This window comes from Xiphophorus couchianus, chromosome 7 (assembly GCF_001444195.1).
Source record: "Xiphophorus couchianus chromosome 7, X_couchianus-1.0, whole genome shotgun sequence".
Classification (NCBI taxonomy): Eukaryota; Metazoa; Chordata; class Actinopteri; order Cyprinodontiformes; family Poeciliidae; genus Xiphophorus; species Xiphophorus couchianus.
The window spans coordinates 20,457,279-20,484,271 of NC_040234.1; the positions used below are offsets into that span (position 1 = coordinate 20,457,279).

The window sequence follows — 26,993 nt, forward strand, 5'->3', positions numbered from 1 at the left end:
CATTTTACAACTAAAGAGCAAAACAAACAATGGCAAACCACTGACCATGGCATTTTCTCATTTATTTCAGCTGATATCTAAAGTGACTTTTACAAAGGGTTTACAGAGAAGTATGGCTATAGCTTTAACATACCCCTAATTTTTTTATTTATGTGGCATAAATCAAGCCAACAACCAAATCTTAAATTAAATACAAATTTTTACGCAACATAAAGGGAATCTAAAGAATGGGACAACCTAGCCTGCAAGCAGTTTGTATTATCCTTAAGTCCACATCCATCCAAAAAGGGTTGCTGTCTTTGTGTAAGTCATACTTTTTACCAATTTAAACAGGAAACTTATCCATTAATACATTTATAGAAGAAAATTTCTTCATAATTTTAAAACCAGGAGGATTTTTATTTTTAAGCTTAAAGTTCCACTGGAAAAAAAAACAAAAACAAAACAAAACTAGATCACAGACTTTATCCCACCTTTCACCTGATGAGACAGGTGAACCAACCCTCCCATGCACAAGCGAGTACAGACAATGGATGGATAAGTACCTGGCGAGAACGCATTTTAACAAACCTTTTCATCAGCAATATTAAACAATTCTTCAAAGTCACATTATGTGAATAATTTTATTCATAAGGACAGTACACACAACAATCAAAACAATTTAATCAGTTTTCCTACAAATCATAATATTTAGCAAAGCTCTAATTAAACGGGGTTAACTTGACTGATTAATTAGTTACAATTAAAGCTGCACATTATATGAAAAAAAAAAAAAAATTCATCCAACCCAACGACCATGCAAATTAAGCTAATGTCTCATTAACCTTAAAGGGAAGCAGGAAGCTTCTTCGTCCAATTTTTTTCAAAGAAGTAAAAAATGCTAATGTTTGGATTCCCATTTTGTAATCGAAAAGGTCTCAACAGGAACTAGTAAAGAGCTAAAGGATGGTAGCAAGAGTGTATCATTTACACATCAGTGCTTTAGATGACATGTTTCAAAAATATTATTTATAAAAAATCTATAATACAGATCTTTTTACACAAAACACATTTTTTCTAGCTTATACAAGGACACTTATGGCCAGAAGACAGACATAGGTAGACAAAAGGGAAAGAAACCTAAACTTTAGCATTGATGATGGAGGACATGAATGTACTGGATTTTTCCAAAAGCAGAACAGGACTGAATTTGCTGAACCCATCTGCACTGTGCTATTGAAAATTGCTTACAATTAAACCGGTAACTTGTGAAGAACTAGAAACTGCCTTAAGCTTTCAGTCATTATAAAGCCTAAAACTATTTTAACTGCTCAGGTTAAATATCTGACGATCATAACTTTTGGGCAGAGTCTCTCTCAACTACAAACAGTTTCATAGAATCGTTATTTTAGTCGTCTGTTTGCAATTCTGGCAGTGCATCCACTTCATTGCAGTATCCATGAAATGCTTGAAAACTAACAATGCCTTCCACTGACAAAAAGTGTCTCTTGCACATTTTCTCCTTTTTCATACTTTGAAGAACATAAAAATATACACGACATATTTACAGCAGGATATTTTCTAGACATTCTTGAGGAAATCAACTGAAATGAAAAAAAAAAGAAAAGAATTGAATGACTAACGTGGCGCCATCTGTCCCTGATTGTCGGTGAAAAAATAACAAGAGGGAGTTTTAAAACCATCCCAAACTGGATGTAGCACGTACAGCTGATCAAGAAAACACATTTATGTACAATTAAGAGCATGATTGAGTACACAAGGGATCCGCTCATGATAAGTCACCCATTTGTAATTGCATGTTTTCAATAAGACCTGAAAGATTGATTTCTAGCTAAACCTGTGGAACCAATAAAATCTACAAAAACAGTGAATAAAATGCAATGTCTTGTCAATAGTTTGAGACACTAAATTCAGTTTTCTTTCATAAACTTAAAAGCAACAAAACATAAAAGGCAAAATTAAATAAAGCTCCAAGTTCATCATAGTTACAGTAAAAATAAACAAATTGATAGCTTATGTATTTACGAATATTGTGCAAGAGGAATTTGCAGCCTTATATTATAGGCTGAGTGAAAACACAAAAAATAGGTTTTGCAGGAACAAGTAAAAAGAAGTGCTAAAAAAAGAACAGAAAGGCACAGAAGAAAACATACCAAGCAAATCATTTCTGCTTGTGCTGTATAACAGAACATTTAGTGAAAGAAAATTGCCAAATCCCAAAACCCCGATTTACTTCGACACAACGCTAAACAACATCTATAATCTTTTAAGTGACACAAAGAGAATAATATATTTAATCAAATAAACTAAATGTGGCAAATGTTTTCATTAGGTCTCATAAAAGGTAGCTGTTGACAGTGACTGTACATCCTACATTCCTTGTAGAAAGAATGTGCAAACAGACCGTAAACCAAGCACAAACCTAAAGTGATTTAATACCAACTGAACCTGGTTTGAAACCTAAATTAGAATTATCCTGCAACCATTTTTATGGGTGCAGCTCTGTGAAGCTCCAAACATTTTTTTTAAAGTGAGACAAAAACTTTTTAATCAAGATTAGTTTTTTTTTGTTACACAGTCTGGAAAAATTTATATGACTTAAAATCTCCTCAAATTTCGCCAGAATTTTACATTTGGATTTCAAACCAACCAAATTGGACTTAATTTTAAACAGGAAATGAAATAGGTCACAAGCATACAATCAGTCCTGTACCATTAGTTACACACATCCATGCTAGGTGAGAATAAAGTGACTTAAACATAAAGAATGATTGTGCTGTTGTGATTATTTCAAGAGCTAGAATAAAGATTTTTTTTTGACAAAAACCAAGGGGAGGTAGGTAAGAAAGAAAACAAGAGGCATACATTTATTACAGCTATACAGCAATCAGCCACAATATTATGTACTCCAAAAGCTTACATGGGTAACAGCATATATCTACTTACAGTAAAACACAGGCACATCTCAGTAAATTAGGAGATAATTTAGAAGTTAATTTATTTAAGTAATTCAGTTCATCTGAAAGTTGAGTGGAAGAAAAAGAGATCAGTAAAAAAAAAACGTTCACAGGCAAAAGGGATAAGTGCAGTCAAAAGAAAGAAGGCCACTGGTGCTGCCATATTGAAACAGTAATTCAGGCAAAATTATTATTGATTCATGATAAATCAGCAGAAACATCAGTATCAGTCAACATTAGCCATTCTTGCCACATCGGTATCGGTCCGATAAATAAAACTGAGCCAAATTTAATGACCCATACTTATTTCCATATTGTTGCCATTTGTTTCTGGATGAAGTAGGTCATGTAGTAGTGGAGAGTTGTTTTTTTTTCAATTGGCTATTGGTCATAACAGCAATGTAAATATTGGATATCAGCTCAAGTTTTCATTTCAGTGCATCCCTAGCAGTTATAATGGATGGATCGGTGTATAACTGGGGAGAAAACCGGAACCAATAATGTATTGGGTGTATATACTGTACTTCTAACAGAGCTGATATTTCTTTAACCCTTTTTTAGATTAGCTTTATGTAAAACTGTATTGTGTTTGGTTTTTTTTAACTGAATTTTGGATTTTCATGAACTGCAAGCCATAATTATATCTACACAGAAATAAACGCCTAAAACTCTCAAATGATTTACTTTTGAGTTTTTGAACTGAATTACAGAAGTCAATTAACTTTTCAGCTATAATTTTAACAATATTGAGATGCACCAGTGTGTTGCTAAATATTCCTCCACCAGAAGAAGACAAGTGATCTGAGGTATCCAGTGCAGGGTCCACAAAAAAACACCCAAAAATCAATGGAGCATCAAGGATCTATTGTCTGGAAGTCATAATTTAATGGCTGATTGGTGTGTAAAAAGTGGAAATATTGCATTAAGCAGCAAGAGTGAGTTGATTATTTTTCGAGCAAGGCAAACCGACACTCCCATTAAACATAAACTCTCTGGCGGCAAAGATATGAGAATAATTACACTTTGGTCACTTTACCTCCTAGTGTACATTCCAGAACAAGAACTGCTTTGATTCCAATAGAGAAATGCTTTTCATATCGTAGTATGATTTCATGAGTTATTATTATTAGTATCTTATGAGAGGTTTGAGAACAAACAAAACATGACTATTTTTTCAAACCGCTTTAAGAAAACATGATTGTGTTGTGAATAGTTTTGGCAAAACAAGACAGATGAAATAAAGTGCTGCTAAAATTAAATTCTTTCCCTGTTTTTTCCTTCAGCCAAAAGATTCGCTGGTTGAAACATCAGGGGATGAGTTCAATTGAACCCTGGTCTCAGTGACTCGAACTAAAGGGAACTCGGAGAAGTCCGCGCCGTGTCCTCTGACGCTTACTTGTCCGTTGGTGACCGTGAACTGCGAGGACGATGTGGATCTCGTTGCCTGGAAATGTGACTTGAAGTTCTGATCAAAGGAGTTGATCTGGAACGTCTGCAGTATCCCCTGCGTAGAGTCTGACTTCTTTGAGGGCGAGACCTGCTCCAGAAAGTCCTCATCAGCTGGAGACACCGCCGAGGGCGGAGTCGTCTCATCACCTGAAAATGAAAACGAGTGCTGGGAGTCTCCGACCAATAATGCGAAGTGAGGCTTTTCCAAAGTAGACCTCAACGGAGAGCTCATCCCTGATTTGAACCTGCTGGGTGAGGAGAACTGTTTCTCGTTAGAGAACAAAGGTTGTCCGGCTAACATGGGGTTTTCAGAGACCAAGCTGAGGCTCTGACTCGTTAAGTAGCTGTCGTTCTGACTGGTTCTCTCCAGAGCCTGTTGGAGAAATTTGGAGTATTCCTGCAGGAGGCTGACCTTCTCTGTAGGCGGTTGAGCCTGGGCGCCAGAGGATCCGATGCTCTCTACGGGGCTACCGTTCGAAACATCGGAGGAGTTTATAGATATGCTCGAAGTCACTTCTGCATCAGTGACACTGAAGGAAATGTCTGATTGCCCATTAGCTTTGGTAGAGTAGTGCTCCAGCAGCGTTTGAAGAACCTCATCAGGGAAAACGTTTTTCTCATGAGCTGCCTTTATCTCTGCGTTGATGGGCTGGGGCTCCAGGATGGTGGCAGGGACAGTTTCATCAATGACGGTCGACACCACGGTTTGCGTAACAGATGGCTGAGAGGACATGCCGCTCGTGTTGAGCCCGTAGTCCCGGCTGTTGTTGGCCATTGTGGCGTGAAGGTAACGCTTCTTTTTGAGAAACTGCATGGCGTCGTCGTAGTTTGTGCTACTTGCTGCCGGTTTAGTCGTTCCTCCTTGAAGAGTTTCGACAGATTCCAGGTCAGTGTTGCTCTCGACGTCTAAAAGGCCCTGCTTGTCCACAATTTCAAAGGTGTACTGCGCTACCTTATCGGCTTCCTCATAGGAGGACAGTGAGGAAGACAAGCAGGGAGGGGTTTGCTCGCTGGGCTGTTTAAGGCTCCTCTTGGGGACTTTCTTCAGGACTATTTTTGGAGGGGTTGTGTCCTCTGACGATACGTCGTCATCTTCGTGTTGGCTGGCTGTTTCCTCAGGAAGTTCCACTGAGTAGTCAGGAATCACATACTCATGTTTGACCTTGGATGATACAGCAAATATACATGGAGTTTCAATTTTATCCCGACTCTGCCCTTCCTTCGCTTCTGTTTCTTCGACAGCAAAAGTGTGCCCTTCTGTCAGGACCGTGATGCAAGAGCCTGAACTCTTTTCTGCACATTTTTGGCGCTTTTTCTTGGGTAGAGAGCACTCTTTGGAAAGGAAGGGAGACTCTGAAGAATCTGTATCATGCAAAGGTCCGATTTTACCAGCGGTCTTGTTTGTTTTCCTCTCTCTGTTTTCATGACACATCCGCCTGTGTTTTAAAACCCGGTCTGTTCTGGAGAAGTACTGTGGAGAGAAAACAGTAAGAAATTTTAAGTAAGATTTCTTTAAAAGAAAAAAAAAAGTTTATGCTGTTGCAGTACAAACACTGGTTTTACAAATATACCAAACTGTACTGTTTTAACAAATGTATTTTTTTTATTTTACCAGATTATTCTAAGATAAATACAGACTTCTAAAAATACCACTTATTTGTGATTCCTTTTTTTAGTTTGGAAACAAAGAAAATAGGATAAAACCTTATGATGGAACCAGACTAAAGTTAAGAACTACTAGTCCAGTTAAAAATTCCTATCTAAGAGAGTTTGTGGGCCAAAACAAGAACAAAATGCCCTCAGTTGTCTTTAATGAGTATATAGCCATGTCAGAGTTCTGCCAGCAAACTCAAAAACATCAACAATCAATTAGTTGGGAGACAAAACTCAAGTTCTGATGTGACAAATCAATGATCAAGAATTTCATTTGCATATAAATCAATATAAAAAACTGATTTGCATCTTTAAGATCCATCTCATGTTTGGAAAATAATCAAGAACCCAGGTAGGAATTACTGAACTCCAGCTTCGGAAGTTCTCTATAGATAAATGTACCGTATTTTCCGCACTATAAGGCGCACCGCATTATAAGGCGCACCTTCAATGAATGGCCTATTTTAAAACTTTTTTCATATATAAGGCGCACCGCATTATAAGGCGCATAGAATAGATGCTACAGTAGAGGCTGGGGTTACGTTATGCATTCATTAGATGGAACTGCGATAAAGGGAATGTCGACAAAATAGTCAGATAGGTCAGTCAAACTTTATTAATAGATTACAAACCAGCGTTCTGAAAACTCTGTTCATTCCCAAAATGAACAGCTGTTGCTTCCTCCACTTCCGCACCATTGATTCCTTCATGTTAAATTCTCTCGCTGCTGCTTTATGGGCTCTTTGCACCTCAGCTTAATGATGTACATGGAGCAGAAGCCCCGACAAGTAGCTGGATAAAGGTTTTAAGATGTTCGCCTCGTTATACACAGATACGAAGGTGAGTTTTACTTTCTTTAAACTTTGTGGCTAACATTAGCTTTAGCTTATGCCGGACATTTTTCTTGTAAAAATGTGCTATTTAAGTATCTAAACATTTTTCATCATTCATTAACGGACAATGTTTTTACCTTATGTTCAAGTACATTACGTGGTTTATTGTCGTTAGTGTCAGAGACCAAGTAACGGGGATTTTACGGTTCAGGCTTTTTGCATCTGAAGCACAACGAGCCCATAGCTTAACATTAGCTCTGGTGTCGGAGTTCTAGTTCAGCTGACTGTTCAGGTTCAGAGTTGTTGCTTTTAGAAAAATATAACGGTGTTCCTTAAGGTCTCCGTGTTATTTTGCTTTATTAGTTTTGCATGCTTCTTGTGAAGCAGGACGGTGTTTACAGCGGTTTGTACAGGCGGATCAGTAGCTCGGCTGTCTGGCTCTGGTCTGCTCTCTCGTTCCCATAAACTCTCTTTCAGGCTGAATACAGAAGTGACTCCATGGAAATAACACAGGAGGCTCCTTTACCTTCTTCTTTAGGCTGAAGAAGCTGATCCAGAGTGAAGTGAAGGCTGTAAACTTTGCTGTGCGGCATTAGCTTTAGCTGGTAGCGACGAATATTTACAAGCTACCGTCTTCTTAATTCAGGATCGTTTGGAAATCCATGAAAACTTAAAAGCCCATTATATTAGGAAGACAGCAATGTTCATAGTATTGTTTTATTTGCGTCTGAAATAAGACTTTGTCTTTTCTAGCTGTCATAGTAACTCACAGCGAAAAAAGAGAGCCGCATTTGCGCATGCGGTTGTGACGTCAGCGCGGCAGGTGCAAAGAGCCCATTCCCGTGTTCTACTGTGTGACTGATCGCCTTGAGCTTAAACTCTGTGTTGTAAGCGTGACTCTTAATAGGAGCCATTTTGGGGTCTTTACACAAAACCCAGCTTGGACCGCTGGCTGCATCGGCGTCTGCTTTCCCGTTTCTTCTTCCACGGGGGAAAATGAAGTCGGCGGCTGCTTACCGTAGTTGCGAGACCTGTTGTGGCTCAATATTGGTCCATATATAAGGCGCACAGGATTATAAGGCGCACTGTCGGCTTTTGAGAAAATTGAAGGTTTTTAGGTGCGCCTTATAGTGCGGAAAATACGGTACAACTTCACTCTGTTTAAAATTAATTAGTTTTTTCATTCACACAGCAGGACTGTACCTGGTGACAGTAGTCACACTGGTAGGGTTTCTCTCCACTGTGAGTTCTCTTATGTCTCTCCATGTGATACTTCTGGATAAACCTCATCCCACACTCATCACAGCGGAAAGGCTTCTCACCTGAAGAAAAATATGAAAAAGGTGACACCCAGGGGAAGATAGAATCCTTATCAATGTTTATTTTAACAATCTGTTGCTCACCAGTGTGGATCTTCTCGTGTCTCTGCAGTAGATACTTCTGAATGAAACGCATGTCACACTGGCTGCACTGAAATGGCTTCTCACCTACAGATTTAGGAACACAAATTATATAAATAGTGACACCATCAATGAAGTATGTTTGAACTTATATGTGAAACACTATCCACCCTATTCCTGAACTGATTTGACATTTTAAAATCACAGAGCAAAATGGTGGAGTCTGACTCTTTCAAATGATTTTGCAGCATTTTTTTCATTAGTAGCTGGACAGGAGAGGGAAACAGAGAGGGAAGGAAAAGACATGCAGCTCTATCACTGAGCCATGTGGCGCCCCCATGAGTTGAACTATTTTTAAGTTGTAATTTTTGTGTTACAAGTTGAGGATGAGTTAACAGGATGACATGCACTGCTAAATGATAGCTTATCATAAAAAGAAGGCATCTTACTTGTTATTTCTGAAACTTTAGCTCATGCCTGATCTGCTGTCAGCACTGTGTTTTGAAAAAGGTTCCAGTGCAAATAGTAAACACTAGCCATAGGTTTGTGATTATCCACAAAAGAAAATTGTGCGTGATGATTATTGTAAATAGATGAAAAAGAAAAAAAAAAAGAAATCTGAAAAGCTAACCAGTCACTTTAAAAAAATCCCAAAACAAGACACATTTCAGCTGCTGGTATGCCAGAAGTTGCACATCTCTACTATCACTGTCAGGGTTACACTGGATAACAATGTGTAACTTTAAAGAAATATTAAGTAACAGTCATTTGTACCCGTATGAATGAAGACATGTCTCTGCAAATGGTAATTGGTTCTGAATGCAGCATTGCAGTGAACACAAACATGACACTTTGGGTTAGGTATAGCCACAGATCCATCATCATTCATGCCGAGGATCTACAAGAGCGAAAAGATCAAAGAAGAGATGTTTTATTTTCATTCAAACATTCAACCATAAAAAGCTAAATAAATTGAAGCCATTTGTTGAGGGGAACTCATTTGTACCTTTGCAGGGGAACGCTGCTTCCTCTTTTTCTTCTTGGGGTACACAGGCATGTCCTTAATAGCCTTTTTGTCCTTCTTTATATGGACTCCAGGGTCAGACAGCTTCAGCTCCTGCTTGATGCTCAGCTGGAAAAGCGGGACCATACATAGTCAAGACATTTAATATGACACATGACCTACTTTATGGGCTACCAGGCAGGCTGGCGATTTATACAGGTCTGGCAGGTGGAAACAGGCAAAACAAAGAAAAGGACACCTCAACATGAGGAAGCCTCAGGTACTATAGTTGAGAGGGCAACCTGGAGTCACTGTCTACATGAAGAGAAATTACATGGAAGCTGGCCTTGGAGGACATTTGCATATTTTGTGAGTAGCTGAAGACTTGTCACAAGTTGGTCAAAGGTTCATATCAGTTTATGAGCTTCTGCAGAATATTTTAATATTTTGTTTATCTTCAGTGCAGCGGAGAAGAAGGTGAGCCTTAAGAGGTCACACCTCTTCTCTTTGGCATTATGAATGAAACATTTTATTTTATGCTATCTAATACAGGGTTGACCTCATATTCCAAAAACAAACTTACACATACCAAAGATGTGTAAGTAGAGAGATATCCCACTGCAGGAGTATCACTGCTTCTGGACACATAATAAAACTACAAGGTCAAACACAGCCTCCAATTTCCTGCTAATCTGCTAAACGCTAACTTCGCAGGAGGAATACTTGAGTTTGAAAATATTATTCGGTCATTACTGCGGAGGAGGAATCAAAGAGAAGGAGTCCAGAATGCAGTTAGATAGCAGACAAATAGCATCACAAAATAACCCACGGATTATTTCATACAGAAATGAAAAGATAAGAAAAATAACTCCACATTTTGTGGAGATGAGTAACCAGAAGATTTTCATTGAACTGACATCTTTTTGAAGCACAGAGTGCAGAAGTGAGGAAAAATGACTCCTGTTGCAGATCTTCAGGAATAAAACTATAACCACAACAATCCATATAACTTACATATAGCCATTCTAAACTTCATTGAATGGTGTAATTGTTATTTTGCAAACACAGAATCTTGTGTTAAAGCTGCTAGTTTTTGAAGCGCAACAAAGTAGAGCACAGGGAGATCTATTCAATATTACAATCCAATTTTTCAAGAAGTAGTGACAATTTCACAGCGGTTACACTGTGAAACACACATAGCATCCTTCTAAAAGCAAAGGAAATTGAAAGATTTAAAGATTTATAACTACTAAAGACGTGTCTTAAAGGATAAACTTTCTTGCAACTCGACTTGTCTGATTTAAAATCGGTTCTAGATGCGTAATCATACGATGTAATGATTTAGTTTGTGTCTTGTAACATAAAATAAACAGACAGTTTAAGTCTCTAAAAATGTTTTGATAAGAAATTCTGAAAACATTTTCATTTGGGTTATCTGGTTTTAAGAATCTAAAAGATGGATTTGAATGAGTCAAAGGGTTTACATTCTGAATTTTTTTAAACAAAAATACTATTTACTCTGTGTACAATTTAGTTAACAGCATATATAAACTATCATGGACTTTGTACTGTCAAAGAAATGAAACAAAATTTAGGAAATATTCACCCAAAAAGAAATATTAAACACTCTCCCCTTCATAAAAACTCAACTCTTTTGGGATCAATTTCTGGTTCCAACAGACAACGGGATCTACAAGTACATGTTGACCCAAATAAACCAATAAAAAAATTAACTCACTGGCATCTGAAGTGAAAACGGCAACTTATTGGTGAGTTTTAGGGGGAAATGCACTCCAACCTCGCCTCCTCCCTCCTCTTCTAGTCCTTCTCCACCGTTCTTTGTCAGCTCCTCCTGCATCATCAGCTGTTCTGGAGGGACTAGGTCGTGAGTAACCAGCGAACTTCCAGTCAAGTCCTCATCATCTTCGTCGTCATCGTCATCCTCAGCCAAAAGAGGCTGGTTTGCCAGCGATCGCTCCCCGAGGGTCATCACCACCAGTCCTCCTCCGACGCCCAGACACACTCTCCCGCCTCCATCTATTCCTCCGCTGCTGCACTTCAGCAGCATCCCATCCAACTTGTCCTCAGAGTTCATCTTACATCGAGTACTCCTATAGTTGGTAAAATGAGCCATTAGAACGAGATCAGGTCAAAATTCAAAAGTAATGAATCCAAAATAAAAACACTTGAAGGCCACCACAGAAAGAAAAGACACAGATCAACAACAAAGCTCATATGTTAGTTTTCAGTTCTTTCACAAAGTATAAACTGATCGCTTTGATGGTCATATTGTTATCATTATGTTACATTTAAATGTACAGTGATCATATAAATAGTGAAAATAATAAATACAAACAGGTAGTTGCTTAGGTATGATGTCTGTTGCTTTCCAGTGGAATACTGTATTCCACATAGAGCAGGGGTGCCCAAAGCCGGTCCTCGAGGGCCAGCATCCTGTATGTTTTAGTTCGCTCCCTGGTTTAAAGCACCTGGATCAAATGATGGCTCATTAGAAGGCCTAAGAAGAACATTGACATGTTGAAAAGATTGTTGGTACTACCTGGGAGAGAACTAAAACATGCAGGATGCTGGCCCTCGAGGACAGACTTTGGGCACCACTGACCTAGAGTATTGTCCTGTATGTGAAATGCTGTACATTTTCCACATACAGTAATAAAAAAGGCTCCAAAATGTTGTCTTCACCTTGAAATACATATGATCGCACAAAGTTAGATATCTAATGTCAACAATGTCTGTTTCTAGGAAAGTGTCAACTTTTGTAACTAGGTCAGCCATTTCTTCTCTAATCTTATCTTAAAAACAAACCCAACGGTGAAAGCAACTGGAAAACACAGAATGTCAACTCTGAAAGATGAGAATTTATTCACTTAATATGGAGAAACAGAGGCTTAGTTATTCTGATGGCAAACAAGCTTAACTGGAATATATCTGTTCAGTGACAGTAAATTGAAAATCGATATAAATAGCATGAGATTCCTACATTATTACATCTTACTGAACTGGTGGAGCAGCTTGAAATTTCAGCACAAAGTCTCGTAAAAAAAACATAACAGGTAGCGTTAGCAATGACTTAAATTCAGCTCCGTAAGGCTTAGCTAACGTAGCATTTGTGGATGTTTTTATCGGAGGTTTTGCAGGACTACATCGAATGGACACAAGCCCGGGAGAAAATTTCAGCCACGACAATAAAAAACAACTACAGTCAATGTAAACACACTCACTGTGTCACTCAGGTTAAATGGCCTGGGATCCCAGTTAGCCAACTAGCTCACCGCGCTCATAAAATCTGCTACATTGCACTGGTACGACCAGCTACAGAAACAACCGGAAGAGGGCGACCGCCTCTTCAAAATAGAAGCACTTTTACAACTTCCTCCGAGAAGCTGCAGTTATTTCTTATTGCTGCATACCCCCCAAAGCTGCTAAAAAAAAAAATGCAATAGATTTAAAATATGCCTAATATCCAGATCGTTCTACTATATGGCACCTTTCCATAAAACTAAAAACAAAAAATTCTACATGGACAATATATTACAACTTAAAGACTCAGATTTCGTTACTTAAAAGGATGGGAAAATGTGAATAGTAACGTAAAAGACATTTATTTAGAAATGTTTTTTAAACCACTTGTAAATGCAAAACAAAATATTTTGCACATTGCATATTTTGCTGCACATTTCCATATACAGCCCAAAAAATAATGCCACATTTACATATTTAATGTGCTAGTTGATTTATAAAGCGCTTAAAATATCAAAATAAAGATGTTTATTTGCGCATACATTCATTTATAGAAATGTTAAGATCCGTTTAAAAGCGCACCGTGGCGCGTCTTTTAATCTGAATAATGTAACAGGAAGAGACATTCTGCTTTGAAAGACTTGACATCTTTCTGGCCTGTTTGAAGCTAAGTAAATAGCCGCTAGCATTGCAATTAGTTTGTTAATCTTACTGTATTTTCGTGTAATTATCCTAATACTAACTGCGCCCTCACATATCTGGTGTTTTATGTAACCCTCCACCGACAGTGTGCGACATATAAGTTAAATACTTTCCCTACAATAATCAGCAGAGATTGGCTTCTCCATAGCTCCCCTTCACTTGATACGGTATTTCCTGCTAGCAAAGCTAACATTTGCTAGCTCGCCACTACGACAGACAAACAGTGGGCTTGTTAATAAATACCAAACTATCATATAGGACATGCCAACCCTCAGTACTAAAATATTTATACTCACCTATGTGCGTTAAAGCCGTTTAACTGTCATCACTGTTGGGCACAACTCCAAAGGACTGCACGGAATAATCTTTCACACCATCCCGTGTGATGAAGACGTGGATGATGGCTGTTTGTCGCCATCTAGTGAAGGATAGTGGTTCGTGCACTCATTATGCTGTGATCTACCGCGATGTTTTAATTATGCAGACGGGATCACTGGTTCGTTATTTCAAGATTCTGTTGGGAGCATTATTTTCGCCCATGTGTCAAATATGAACTGAACAAAAGACAGAATATTTTACGAAAGAAAAGTACCAGAGCAAAGTATGCCAACATGTACAGTGTTAAAATTGTTATGAAATTCAAAACAATTTCAGTGTTTGAAATTGTTCTGTTTGTCTAAGTAACTCATTGGAATGGAACTAAAGTACATAATAGTTTCTGTATTTTTTTATTTTTTTGCTCAACTCTCAAATGTTTTCAAGCCCCAAACAGGTTTCATGATTGTTTTATTATTTAGATCCACCCATCAATTCTGACAGTTTCACTTTCACTATAATAATAATAATAATAATAATAATAATAATAATAAAACATCCCTGAAGCGTGATTCTGCCGCTGGAGTATGATTAACAGTCTTAGAATTTTGAAACCCATTAGGCTTTGTATATAAACTAAAATAGTTTAGTTCTGGTTTCAGAGCAGCACCTTCTTCCACATGTTTACTGTGGATTGTTGCAAGCTGCAAATTAGGCTTCTTGTGGATTTCTTTCCAAAACAGTTTTTTATACACCCTTTTTCCAGATTTGTGGAGTGCACATGATGCATGATGCCATTTGTTCTCTAATGTATAACAAGTATGAGACTGACAAGATTAAATTTGGGGATATCCAAATAAAGGGGGTGAAATAAAAAAAAAAGCATGCCACACTTTTTAATTTATTTGCTAAAAACAGTTTTTTCCCCATTCCACACATCTGTGCATTACTTTGTTTTAATGTAGCACATAGTGTTCAAGGCCACCTCATCCATATTACATCTAACTAGAGTTCCCTGACAACGTATTGCATTGCGTAACAAATCAATAAGAACAAAAAGCGCTGAAGTGTAAACTATTTTATTCTAATAAGAATTGAAACTCATCTAATTCTACTTCGGCTGACACCGTTGCTAAGAAATCAGATGGGGATGGGAGAGATAAGATGATACCATGTCACGCCAGCCATCGCTCTCTCACACACAAACACACACACACACACACACACAGAGAGAGAGACGGCGCTGTGAGGAATACTAATCAACCTGTTTGCCGTCAAGTGCAGCAGGCAGCTCGGTGCGCAACTTTTTCATTCAGCACGCACTAACACGTCTCTGCCAGCCGGCGCATCGTTAATAAAATGTGTGTGAATTGTGCATTTCTCTTTGACTGAACCGTGAGCTGGCTGTTTCCACTTTTCTCTCCTTGGCTCGTTTTTTTTTTTTTTTTTATGTGCGACAAGCCGCGGGAAAGATTGTATCTAGGAAGAGACAGCTCACTACTACGCCACCTCTAGCGAGGGAAGCCCCCCACGCGTTGCGCGCCTGGATCACCGGGGGTTTGCATTTATATATTTATATTCAGGTTATCTCACCCGGCTGCGCGTGTGCACGCGCGCGGCGCACTTACACGTGCGTGTTCAAAAAGAAGCCCTCGGACTCCGTCCTCAACAGTTGCCACCAGAAGGAGGGAGAGAGTGGGAGACGGCAGACTGAGGACCGGACGGACGCCGCTCTGCCCGGCTCTGCTCCTGACATGCAGTCGCTCATTTCTCCGGTGACCAAAGCCATCCTAGTTGCGCTCTTCATCTTCGCCATCCTGCTGATCCTCTATGTGATCCTCTGGTACATCTGTAGGGACGTGGACTGCGACCACGGAATTTGAGGATTCCGTTAAAGCGTGGAAATCAACAATGGGGCGCACAGAGGAGCCCAAAGAGTCCTGTCTCATACCGTAAGTGCTGTCCTGTCTTTTTATTTTTGCACTTAAGTCGTGCGTAATTTGGGGATACTTCTATATATGTCTGTGTTTATGTGCACACGCGCAATCCTTTCGCGCGTAATGTGAAAAGGTGATAACCAGCGTGCGCCCGGTAACACAGACCTGAGGAGAGCCCCTGATTCCCGCCCCGTTTAACTTGACAGCAGTCATCCATCACGGACGCCTTGTGCAATGGAACACGCTGTTATAACGGAGAATAAAAGAAAAAAACAAAGGTGGCACAATGTCATGAGGAGGTTATATGTGTGCGGGCTTTTAATCAGAGAAGAAGGTGGAAAGCGCCAGTGACATTGCGGTAAAAGACGTGCGTGTCCCTTAAGGTCAAGAACAACAGTGTTTACCTCGTGTTCCCAGCACCAGCACCACCACCACCACCACCACCCCCTCCCCCGTTTATATATACCCGCAGCATTAGTTCGTGTTCAGTTCAGCTCGGTCTCTGAAGAATGCTTTCACGCTGGCATCGCACGTCCAGCGAGATAACGGGATTATCTCCACCGGTTCCATGTGCGTCTTCTTCCTAATCTGCCTTGTGCCATGTTTTGCGCCCTTATCGCGAATGCTCCGCTAATGCTTTTTTTTTTTTTTTTTTACGCATAGCGCAAATTCATTCCCACTTGACGTCCGTGAGCTTGTTTCGACTCACTCTCGTTTGATTTACTTTCAAAACCTGCACCTGTGCACGCAAACAAGCGCACTGCGTTACTGAAAGGGGATTCTCCTCTTTCCCCTGAATATGATAGCTTTTGCATAATCCAAATTATACGAGTGGCATGGATGCCAATTTTCATTTTCTTCAGTCATGATTGGAAAAACGAACTAATTTCGCTCAAATTAAAGTAGAGATTACAAGGACAAATCAAGGGCATGTTTTCTTTTCTTTCTGTAATTTGAGCATTGTGAGAAGGGATTCAGAGTTTATCTTTTCACCTTTCTCCGAATCTATGGGGCATAAATTCACGCTGCTCCTCTTAATGGAGCTAAAGGGAAAATGGGGGGAAAGGATGCCCCAGTCCCCTGTGAAACATCTTTGACTGGTAATTACTGAGTGATAATGACTGGCTGCAGCTCACTCTGTACTTAACCCACTTCATTTTTTCATGTTAACACCACAAACTCATGAGAGGATTGCAACAGCCAGGCATCTTTCTGTGCCCAAAGGGGCGGCTGTGTGTGTGTGTGTGTTTTGAGTGGGATGAAGGTGGGGCAAGAGGGAGGGGGTTGAGGCTTGAACATTTTAAAAAATGTCTTATTTTGGAGCTATAAGTGCTTTCCACTCTGAACTGGATGCAGCCATGAGAAAGAAATCCGGCAGTCTCCCTAAAATGTTAGAAGGACTCTCCTGCCGAGACAAGGAGAATCCTGCTGGATTGGACCACAAAATGATTTTTGCCGCACTTGAGCTGGTATGCAACAAGCCGGACTTGCCCCTTTAAAACACACACACAATGCACACTGATTTGCACGCTTCGTAAGTGACTGCCGTGTCGCTATCCAGTAATGACATGATAAGGGAGCAGGGAGGTGTGTGACAACTGCTGCTGCAGCTGTTGCTGTCTAATCTGGTGTCCTGGACCGTTGACCAATTGCGTTAAGGAACGGCAGGGGAAAAAAACTCTGTTTGGGTGACCATGGATGGCTGTCCAGTTTGTTAAGGAAGAAAGGCAGCATGTGTGGCAGCGTGGGAGGGGGTTAAACACTGACATGGTCCAGAATTACTGATAAAAGTAGAGCAGGAAAGGCTCAGCGGGACTCAGCATGGGAGTCAGCTGCGTGTGTGTGTGTGTGTGTGTGTGTGAAAGTGTGTAAATGTGCATGGATTTGTACCTGTACAGCATCAAATTCACTCAAGTCTAGTGAAAATGGTATTTATCATTAGATACGTATGTGGCATGTCAACTATTTGGACACTGTTAACTATACAGCAATCGCTTTAAACTTTTAACATTGAACCATAATGGCTTTCATCTATTTCTAATGGGATTTTATGAACCACATAAAGTTGTGTGCAACTTCAAAGTAGAAGGATAATGATACGCAGTGTTTACAATTTGTACATAAAAATTTGAAAAAATGTAGCATTCATTTGTACTTATCTGAAAGAAGGTACTTTGTTTAATTTGGAACAATTTAAATTTTTTAGCTTACTTGCAAAATTGTACATGTAGCAGACCACTAGTATTGTACATCCACCTGAATACACCTTCCCCACTGGTGATGCTGGGGGCTTGCTTTTCTTCAGAGACAGAGAATGTGGCTATTGAATGTAAGAAATAAAGTAAAATGGTTTAGATTAAAGCAGATTCATTTGGTGAATGAACTCGTCAAAATAAAGGAAAAAAAAATCCAAATGAGAACCTGTAACAAGACTTGAAAATTGCTGTTCACAAGGACTCTCCATACAATCAGACTGAGCATTTTCCAAAGAGTTTGAGTAAAATTCAACCTCTAGATTTATAAAACTGGCAGGGACTACTTGAATAGGTCTGTTGCAAAAAATCTCAATAAGTTACATTAAAAGTCTATTTTGTGACACAATTTTGTGCTGTTTTGTGACGAGTTTGAATACTTTTACAATGCCCTGGATGCAGTCGGATTCTTCTTTACCACTTTTGCATATAGTTATTTTCTTTTTTCATTAATGTGTATCTTGATGGTCTCATCCAAAATGTTGACCTGCTCTGCAGGAATATTTCATTGGGAAAGGGAATTTTCCCAATAATATTTCCTGTTTTCCTGCATTGCAACTTGTAAATGGAAACTTTTCTATTTTATTGACCAGTAAAGTATTACAAAACAGTTAAAGTGATGTCAACGCAGTACAGATGTTTGTTTTAATTCCGATTCATTCCTGCACAGTTGTTGACCAGGTAGATTTTCTTTGGATCTCCACTGACTGGAAAAAGAGCTAGTGGGACTAAGAGTGTGTGACAGTGCCAGCTGTTGTTGCTGAAGGAAAAATTAAGATTTGTGCCTATCTACGTTTAAAAGTTTTGATATTATTTCATTTTTGCAAACTTTTTGTTTGTAATCTGAATTTAATGTGATTTCAGGATACAGAAACCAATAAATGAGGAGCACTCTAGAAAAATGTCGCATTTTGCACACAGATAGAGAAGAAGGAAAGTGATCTCATCACAGGTTGGAGATTTGAGAAAGTGGTCAGAAGTGAAATAAGATTGGATGGTATTCAGTTTGTTATAAATCATTGATGTTTGTATGAAGGTTTACATTAAAACCTTCATCCAAAAAGGTTTTGGTGTAAAAAGCAAAACTCTTAAAAGCATCAAAATAACAACACAAACTGTGTCAAAACCCAACACAATAATGTGTGTATGTAAAGATGACACATTTTGGGTTGAATTCAACACATTTCTTAATTTAACACAGTTATTATGTTAAAATTATTTAACACAATAATTGTGTTCCCTTACTCAGTAATTGTGCTGATCAGTTGTCTTACACTATTGGCCCAAGGAGAGCATGCAAACTCCACCCAGAAAGATCACAGGCTGGGATTTGAACCCAGGACCTTCTTGCTGCAAGGCAACAGAGCCACTCTGCTTTTCCACAGATTAAAAAGTTAGTTTAATCTAAATCTGGTGCAAAGCATCTTTTATTAATCTTTGTATTAGTTTATTCAACATCTCCTGTTACTAATAAACTAATAAAACAAACAAAGCAAAACCAACCATGTCTCTTTAGCTGACTGTTTTTCCTGTGGAAAATTTCCAAGCCTGCAATCGTCCAAGAAGTGACCTCATTGGTCAATGGTTTAACACATATTCTGTGTGTCCAGTTGTTGAAATAAAACAATGCATAAAGTGTAGGAAAAAAACACAAGATGTTTGTAGTTGATGATAACACAGAAAATGTGTCGAAAAACAATATGGCTGTCTTAAGGGTCTAGATTTTCCTCTCAGGTTGATAAACAATTTTTTTTTTCTCATAACAAAACTCAGATCCTGCATGGAAAAAACACAAATTGTATGTTTTTTAAAAGTTTTCTTTGTTACTTGCTGTTTGTATATTTATTCGTTTTTGGTTATCTAACTACTTCTCATTTAACTTTTGAAAAAGAATGCTCAAAGGTTTTTGGAAACCCATAGGGTTGTAAATTCTTCATGAGTTAAAAGCTTTTTTACTTTGGCAACTGAATAATTCTTTGATCATGTAAAATATAGTTTACCTTCAGATATCAAAGCAGCTTGTTTTTAAGAAATTTCAATTCAAAAGATAACCATGTATGGACGTCTTATTTTATTTTTGTTCTTTCTTTTTTATTGTTGTTTTGTTTTTGTGAAAGTTTGCACCTCTGAGACTTTATTGTTATTCTTCTAGAAATTGGCCTAGATGCAAAACTTTGTGAGTTGTAAAACAACTACTGTACTTCACTCTGAACACTCTATCCACACTATGAAGTAGAGTGGTGGCAGCATCATATATGTTTTCCTTTAACAAGAACATAAAAATTGATTGAATGGAAGAAAATGTGATGCAAAGGAAACCTTTTAGAAGGTGCAAAATATTTGAAGATGGGCCAGGGGATCATGTTCCATCAGAGGAACAACACTAAATTTACAGAAAAAGATTAGATTGGATTGTTTAGATCAAATCACATTCACGCGTTTAAGTGGCTGAGGCTTAAATATGAAAGAAAATGTATGGCAAGACTTGAAAAGTGATGTCCACTGATGCTCTCCTTTCAATCTGGTTGAACTTGAGATGAAAAACTTGAAACTACATGGGCACTGAAAGTTGGTCCTACAAAGTAGAGGTTCAAGGCCATACTTTTCAAATTTTTGTGAGAAAAAAAGGAAATCTAATTTTATATTTCAATTTCCATTTTTAAAAACAACTATTATAGTAATGTCTTGTAAGGATTTTTTCCGTTAAAATTTTGATAAGCTGAAAAATTTATGATAGTAAAAACAAATAAAACGTTAAACCAGTTTGCTACAACTGCAATTTTGTAATAAAATCATCCTTTGCATCATCAATACCAGCGTCCAACATATGCAGACTGATTAAGAAATAAGATGGTGTCTAATATTTACAGCTTTGATGAAGACCCAAAAAAACTCCAGTGTCAGCGTTGACCCAAATATTCATGGGTCAGAAGGTTTTTCTTTTTTTTTGTCCATTAATTTCTATGAATCATGCAGGTACAAATACATAAAATTAAATCAAGGTCAAAGAATGACACACAAGAAGATAGAACTTGTATTTCTAAAAAGGCAGAACTGACTTTTATGTGTCACTATTTCCTTTTTCAATAAAGCTTCTGTTTGGACGTAGTCACTGATATTGGGGCATGCTGTTATTCATCACCTCTTTGCCTCTTTCTTCTTCCACTATCATATCTGTCATATGGACAAGCAACTGTCCCAGACTTCGTCCCAGACCTATATGCCTGCCAGCGCTGAATCTCACCCCTGCTCATATCATCCCTGAAAGCAGTGAAACAGGGTCAAGATGACCCAGCACCACATATGTTTTGTCCTCACACTGAGGGTCTTAAATATGCTCTCAAGAAGATAAAGCTCTTCAACACTCACAACTGCACACACACCTCAAAGCCATAAAAATAGATTGTGAGTGACTCAGCCGTTATGTAAAGTCCATCTCTGATAGGGCCGCCCGGGGCTGTTTATGTCAGTTTAGCTTGATGGCGCGAGAACTGAGGTGACACATGTCTGCTGTGTCCGAGTTTCGCTGCACACTCATGCATCCATACACACACTCTTCCCTGGAATATGCCCGGGAGCCTCTATTCCATCCGTCTTTGCTCTTCCTTCCTCTCAGAGTCTCTGTGCGGGCCCCCCATTGGACAAAGATCTGATACAGTCAGCGTAATGGACTCCCTCCAGCCCAAACACTGCACATAATAAGGATTAGAGAGGACTGGGATGCAGACTTTGAGTTAGACATGAATCATATCCACAGCCCCTTTGGCCAGGTAGATAACCCAATGGGAAAAGTTAGAGGAAGCATTGCAGGATTTGAAACCAGAGCAAGATGGATATTTTCATCTAAAAATCATATTTGCTAAGCACGTGTATTGGCTTTGTCATTACTTTACAAAACATAGCTGAATACAAATGCTAGATTAAAGTTTTCCATCCATCCATCCATCCATCCATTTTCTGTTCACCCTTGTCCCTAATGGGGTCGGGAGGGTTGCTGGTGCCTATCTCCAGCTACGTTCCAGGCGGGAGGCGGGGTACACCCTGGACAGGTCGCCAGTCTGTCGCAGGGCAAGATTAAAGTTTTATCTGGTAAAAAATACTGATGCACAGTGTGCAATACAATATGCCCTCTGCTTGCTTAAGCACTCGCATTCACAAGTAGTTGTCTTGTGATCTGAAAGTTGTGGATCAATTCTCTGTTGCTAAAAATGCTCAATTACATTAATGTCCCAAACATCATAAAGTATTGTATCTGGGCTCTGTTAAATGTGCAAGAGTTATTTTTTAAGTCAATTTATGCTGTTTTGAAAAGGTATTAAGTTTGGCCAACAGCTTGTCACTTATATCACACATTACAAAAATCAGAGGAGGCACTGAATATTTCTCTGACTTGATAATAAAGCTAAAATGTGTCAGTGCTTGAAGCTGCATGACTGAGCAGAAACAGTTATTCTGGGTGAAACACTGAAAAAGATGAAGGCCTTGAAGCTGAAGACTCACACATACACACACACCACCATATAAATTCTCAGTGTTCAACTAATCCTAAAGTGAGAAACAGAAGGGATGAAAGCAGAAGATGGAGGGATCTTCCTCACAGTCCTCTTTCAGTGCCAACAGGTTTTATACAGGAAGAGGCACACACATACCCACTAACAGAGTCTAACAGAGTGTTAAATTAAATGTGTTAAATATTGTGTGTGTATGTGTGTGTTGGCGTGTGTCGTTGGGAGTTAATGACAGACTTAATTGGTCCAAGCAAATATCCCTCCCACTGCTCCTCATTCTACATCTACTAATAGAAAGACATCCACTCCCTGATGACATTTAGGGGAAAAATGTAGTGGTATATGCCTGATGAAGTAGACCTAAGATGTTTTTAAGTCCAAAAATTAGCACACAAATGATACAAAACAGAATAATAGGACAATACGAAAATTACACACCATCTTCCTAAAATCAGAATTGCCATATTGATTTTTTTGTCCTCATTTGTGTCCTTCCTGCCTTTTATTTTATTTTTAAGCTATATATGAGTGGAGAACATATTTGAAGTCATCACCTTGCCCCAGGTGTATTTCAGGAAACTGTTGAAAGGTTTTGGATACATCTGACATTTCCGAAGCAGTTTTTTTTTTCAGTCTGAAACCTGAAGAGAAAAAAAAGTTGTTTAAGGCAAGCTAAAATCCACTGAAGGTAGATGGAAGGAATTTAATCTTGATAGTTATATACTGGTAAGAACATTTTGAAACATACATATAAAAAACAATAGCTCTAAACAGTAAGTGAAAAAAATCAGGACAGTGGCAATATTAGATTATTATTTTTGTGAACAACTTGTTACAGATAAAGAAACAGTTCAACCCTTCTTGTTAAATAAAATAGGCTTAAGTGATCTTAATGATTTACTAACAAATATCTGAAAAGCTTTCAACTTCATGTTACTTACAACAAATTATATCTCAATGCATTTTAACAATCAATATCCTGATTTATAAAATCTAATTAATTCCAAATCACATACTGATCAGTCCAATTAATTCCAATGAGAATAAGTTATACACAGTCCAGGTCAACACAAACTATCATAGAGCACAATAAAATCTGGTTAGTAATTTAATAAAGAATGTATAAGGATGTTTACTGTACCAAATGGTTTTTGCAGCAATCTTTCATACTGAGCAAGAAAGCAAAGATGTAGCAACAGTGTATAAAGAGGCCTTTTTAACAGAAAGAAACCACCAAAAGGACCAGGTTCAGCATGACTGACCATCTAATGACTGAGTAACGGAAAGAGAGCAGCAAGAATAACAGAGGCAAGACATGGTTAAAGACAACTGTGGCTCTGTAATTGGTTTCTTCATGACAAGAAATAACTCAAAACGGAAGCACTGGCATGCAGGGCTACTTTCTATAGGGAGGTAAGGCAAAGAGAACACATTATTAAATGGTTAAGTACAGAGTTAATTAAAATAAATATCTTTGGGTCTGCGACTTTATTATCAGTAATAGCTTATTTATGGGTTGTAGAAATATGGACATATTTTTGGTATTTGTGGTAAATCTGGTGGAAAATCAAAAATCACTGGCACGTCGCAGTGCAATGGCAATGCTTAATTAACATAACTCCATGTGGAAACAGACATTATTCAGTTGAAAAAAGAGAGAAAATAGTACAAAATCTAACATTGGTATGTTGTGAAGTTGTGGACTGCTAATATCCCTTAACATAATGCTGTTTCTGAAGTTACATTTCTATTTTTAATAACGTTTTTTTTGCAAAAGTCAGCTAAAACAATCTGTCTGACTAGCTGTTTGCCACAAACCCCTCCGAGTGCCTTCAAATTTCTGTAAAGGTGTCAAGGTGACGCTACCTTCCTATTACTTCTACAGATAATAGAACTGTTACTGCTAATAAACTCTGTGTTATGTAATATCAGTATAATATCCCATGCTGCATTTGACCACAATGTCGAAGAGTCTCCCACATGCAAGATTTTCAGTTTCACTTTCAGTGTTTACAAGCTGGCCTTTGGCTTCTCTCCCTCTGGAAAAGTTATGGAGGCAGCAGCCTCAGATGACACAAAACCTTCCAAATCGGCTCTCCAGGAGTCCACTGCCTTTTCCACCCACGTGTTCCGGTGAACTCTCAGACATCTAAGGAGCATAAATATCACCTTGGATCTCCTCTCATGGGATTCCCATACATTTTTATCATCTAAGATTTTCTGTTTCTACAATTTTTTATGGACTTTTCTTGTTTTAGCTAAGACATAAAACCAAAACTGTTGTGGGTTGATTTAACCCCTCAGACATTTTAATTGACAGTGGATTGTTTCCAAAGAACTTCAAAAGAGTGTGTACAATAGTACTATAAATACTATATTCAATTTATCATAAAATAAGCAGTAACCAAAAATAATACATATACATATATGTAAATGAAAAAAAAACATTCTCTTTCTGTTACTAAATGCAAGAGATTATTGTCTTGATTATGCCCCTGACATTACACACAAATGCGTTAGTGTCCTGAATAGTTCATTAAACTAAACAAATAGAAAATCTTCAAGTTTTCTTTAGTATAGTTATTGCAATGTACCACAGGTTTATAAGACATTATTATTTGATCTAAACCATTTCATTGTACTTCTGGCTGTATGTTTAGGTTTGCTCTCTTCCATTTTCCTATTACTACTACAGATAATAGAACCCCTGGGGACTAGTCTACCATTGTATACAACAGACACACATAAAGATATGCATAATTGGGCTGTGGAGTGAAGTAATACATGCGTTTTTTTCTACTTTTACATGGACTAAAAATCTGGCATGGATTTATATTTGGACAACTGACACAATATTTCATAGAACTCAACTTTAATGTTTTTTTAAACAGTTTTACACATCTATAGACTAAAATTGACTGGTTGTTTATGTTTTGCCTTGTTTCCACTGAGTCTTACGACACAGGTTGGTGCAGTTTGGTATGTCCTTTTGTCTGTTTGAATTGTAAAAGGGGTCCATACAACAACCTATGCCACACTATTCACGGGACCCCTTCAGATGTAGGTCCATAGGACAACAGTATGGTACATTTGGGTGGAGCTACTGGCATCACACAACGCAGTCTGTTGATTGGGGGACAAAAATGTCACTGCAAAAAAACATGGGACATACTAGCGTATCATGTTTATTGTCACACTAGTATGGTGATTGGGAGAGATCAACTGGTGTTGGAGAAACTACACCAGGTCATATACCTGTGTACCAACCTGTACCTTAATGGGGAAAGTTCACCTTCTCTATAGTCCTTTGGAGTAACCTGTTTTTCTTCCAGGATTGTTCTGTATTTAGCTCAATCCATCTTGCAATACACTCTGTCTGGTCCCCTTGTCTAGAGATTTATCCCAGCCTTGTTCCTTGATCTTCATTATGCTGTTTGTTCACCAATGTTCTCTAAAACCTCTGAAGCCACTGTGATGATATTAAGTTTAAATTACACAAGGACCTATTAGGTGACTAGTGAAGGCAACTGGCTTACTCTGGGTACTAAAGGACAGAGGGCTGAAAACATATGCACTGCACATCTTTTAGATTGTAGGCAAGAAAACCCCCTGGGGACTAGTCTTCCTTGCATATGCACATGCACAGTATCATTATTGGCTAAAAACTGTGTAGCCAGCAGCCTTGTCAGTCAAAGCCTGAGCTTTTTAAGCCTAACCTTGATTCTCTGCTTCTCAAGCGAAGGAAGCTTCTGAAGAAAAGCTGCGCAAGATGCAGCTCAAACTGCCAGAAAAGGCGGCATTGATTCACACAGGCTGTTGCACTCCTAAGATCCAATTGCCCATGACACACCCAAACAAATTCCCTTCTTCCAGATATGGCACTTCACCTCCCATCTCCCTTGGTTTTTCTTCTTTCTTTTTTTTTACACAAAAACAAATGTATTAAAAAGAACAACACATCACAAGTCATTTTGTTCTTGAAAAATGTTCTTTTCTTACCCAGATATTCAAGTCACAAAGTAAAAATTACATTTTAACTGTCAGAGCACACGTGCAGATCCAAAAATCCCACTGAGCTGTTGTCAGCCTGGATTCCTTAGTAAGACAAGTTGTGCTTTGCAGTCAGCCTGTAGCTGTCATAAAGTACTGGGTGGCTGTCGGTTGGAGCTATTTTGATGGTGTTCACATGTTATTTACATCACACACCCTCCTGTCATGTACTGTTCCCAGCTTGTCTCGTATGTGTCTTCATCCTGTTGTGTGCTTGCGTGTGTGTGTGTGTCTGTGTGCTCCCTGATGTCCCATCATGATAAATAATCATCCTACAGTCATGCGTGAGATGCGATTTCCTTTAAACAATGGCAGGCCAGTTCGCTTTGCTGACCCCCTGAACCTCTCAGGCTGCTGAACAAACACTAGCATGTGTACACGACCAGATAGACACACCCTTTTAGCCCGCCTTAGTAGCAGTGCACACATATTTAAATGTACACGCAGCCTCCGTCTGCAGACTCATGCAGATGGTACATTCTCTTTATGTTGCTGCTTATTTGTCTGCCTTCCAGAGCAGACTTTAATAGCTGAGGCTAACCACTCGTCAGTGATGCTGTTCTGCCCCGAACTTAACTATTGGACTGTAGGCAAGACACAACTTAATACTGATTATTTCCCTGTCAGGGAACAAAAAAAGCTGCTTCATACAGTGAAAGCCCCAAGCCTGTCT

At 38.6% G+C, this 26,993-nt stretch overlaps 2 protein-coding genes across 5 annotated transcripts in view; one reads left to right on the forward strand and one right to left on the reverse strand.

Moving 5' to 3' along the window:
• Positions 1–150: 150 nt before the first annotated feature.
• znf148 (zinc finger protein 148) lies at positions 151–13,709 on the reverse strand. Of its 2 annotated transcripts, none has more exons than XM_028023371.1 (7): positions 13,555–13,709; positions 11,034–11,406; positions 9,299–9,424; positions 9,067–9,190; positions 8,296–8,379; positions 8,096–8,214; positions 151–5,877 (listed from the first exon to the last, which is right to left on the reverse strand). In XM_028023371.1, the coding sequence occupies exons 2-7, from the start codon at positions 11,388–11,390 to the stop codon at positions 4,237–4,239; spliced, it is 2,451 nt and encodes an 816-aa protein (XP_027879172.1). In that variant the 5' UTR covers positions 11,391–11,406; positions 13,555–13,709; the 3' UTR covers positions 151–4,236. The 2 variants fall into 2 exon arrangements, with proteins under 2 accessions (XP_027879172.1, XP_027879173.1); XM_028023372.1 differs by lacking the exon at positions 13,555–13,709 and adding an exon at positions 12,538–12,676.
• A 1,140-nt stretch (positions 13,710–14,849) lies between these two features.
• LOC114148261 (dehydrogenase/reductase SDR family member on chromosome X-like) overlaps positions 14,850–26,993 on the forward strand; it is a 41,086-nt gene continuing 28,942 nt past the window's right edge. For 2 of the 3 annotated variants that reach the window (XM_028023410.1, XM_028023411.1), the window contains exon 1: positions 14,850–15,525. The gene's annotated coding sequence lies outside the window, so the exon portion shown is untranslated. The remainder of the gene's footprint in view (positions 15,526–26,993) is intronic. The other variant, XM_028023412.1, reaches the window with a different exon arrangement.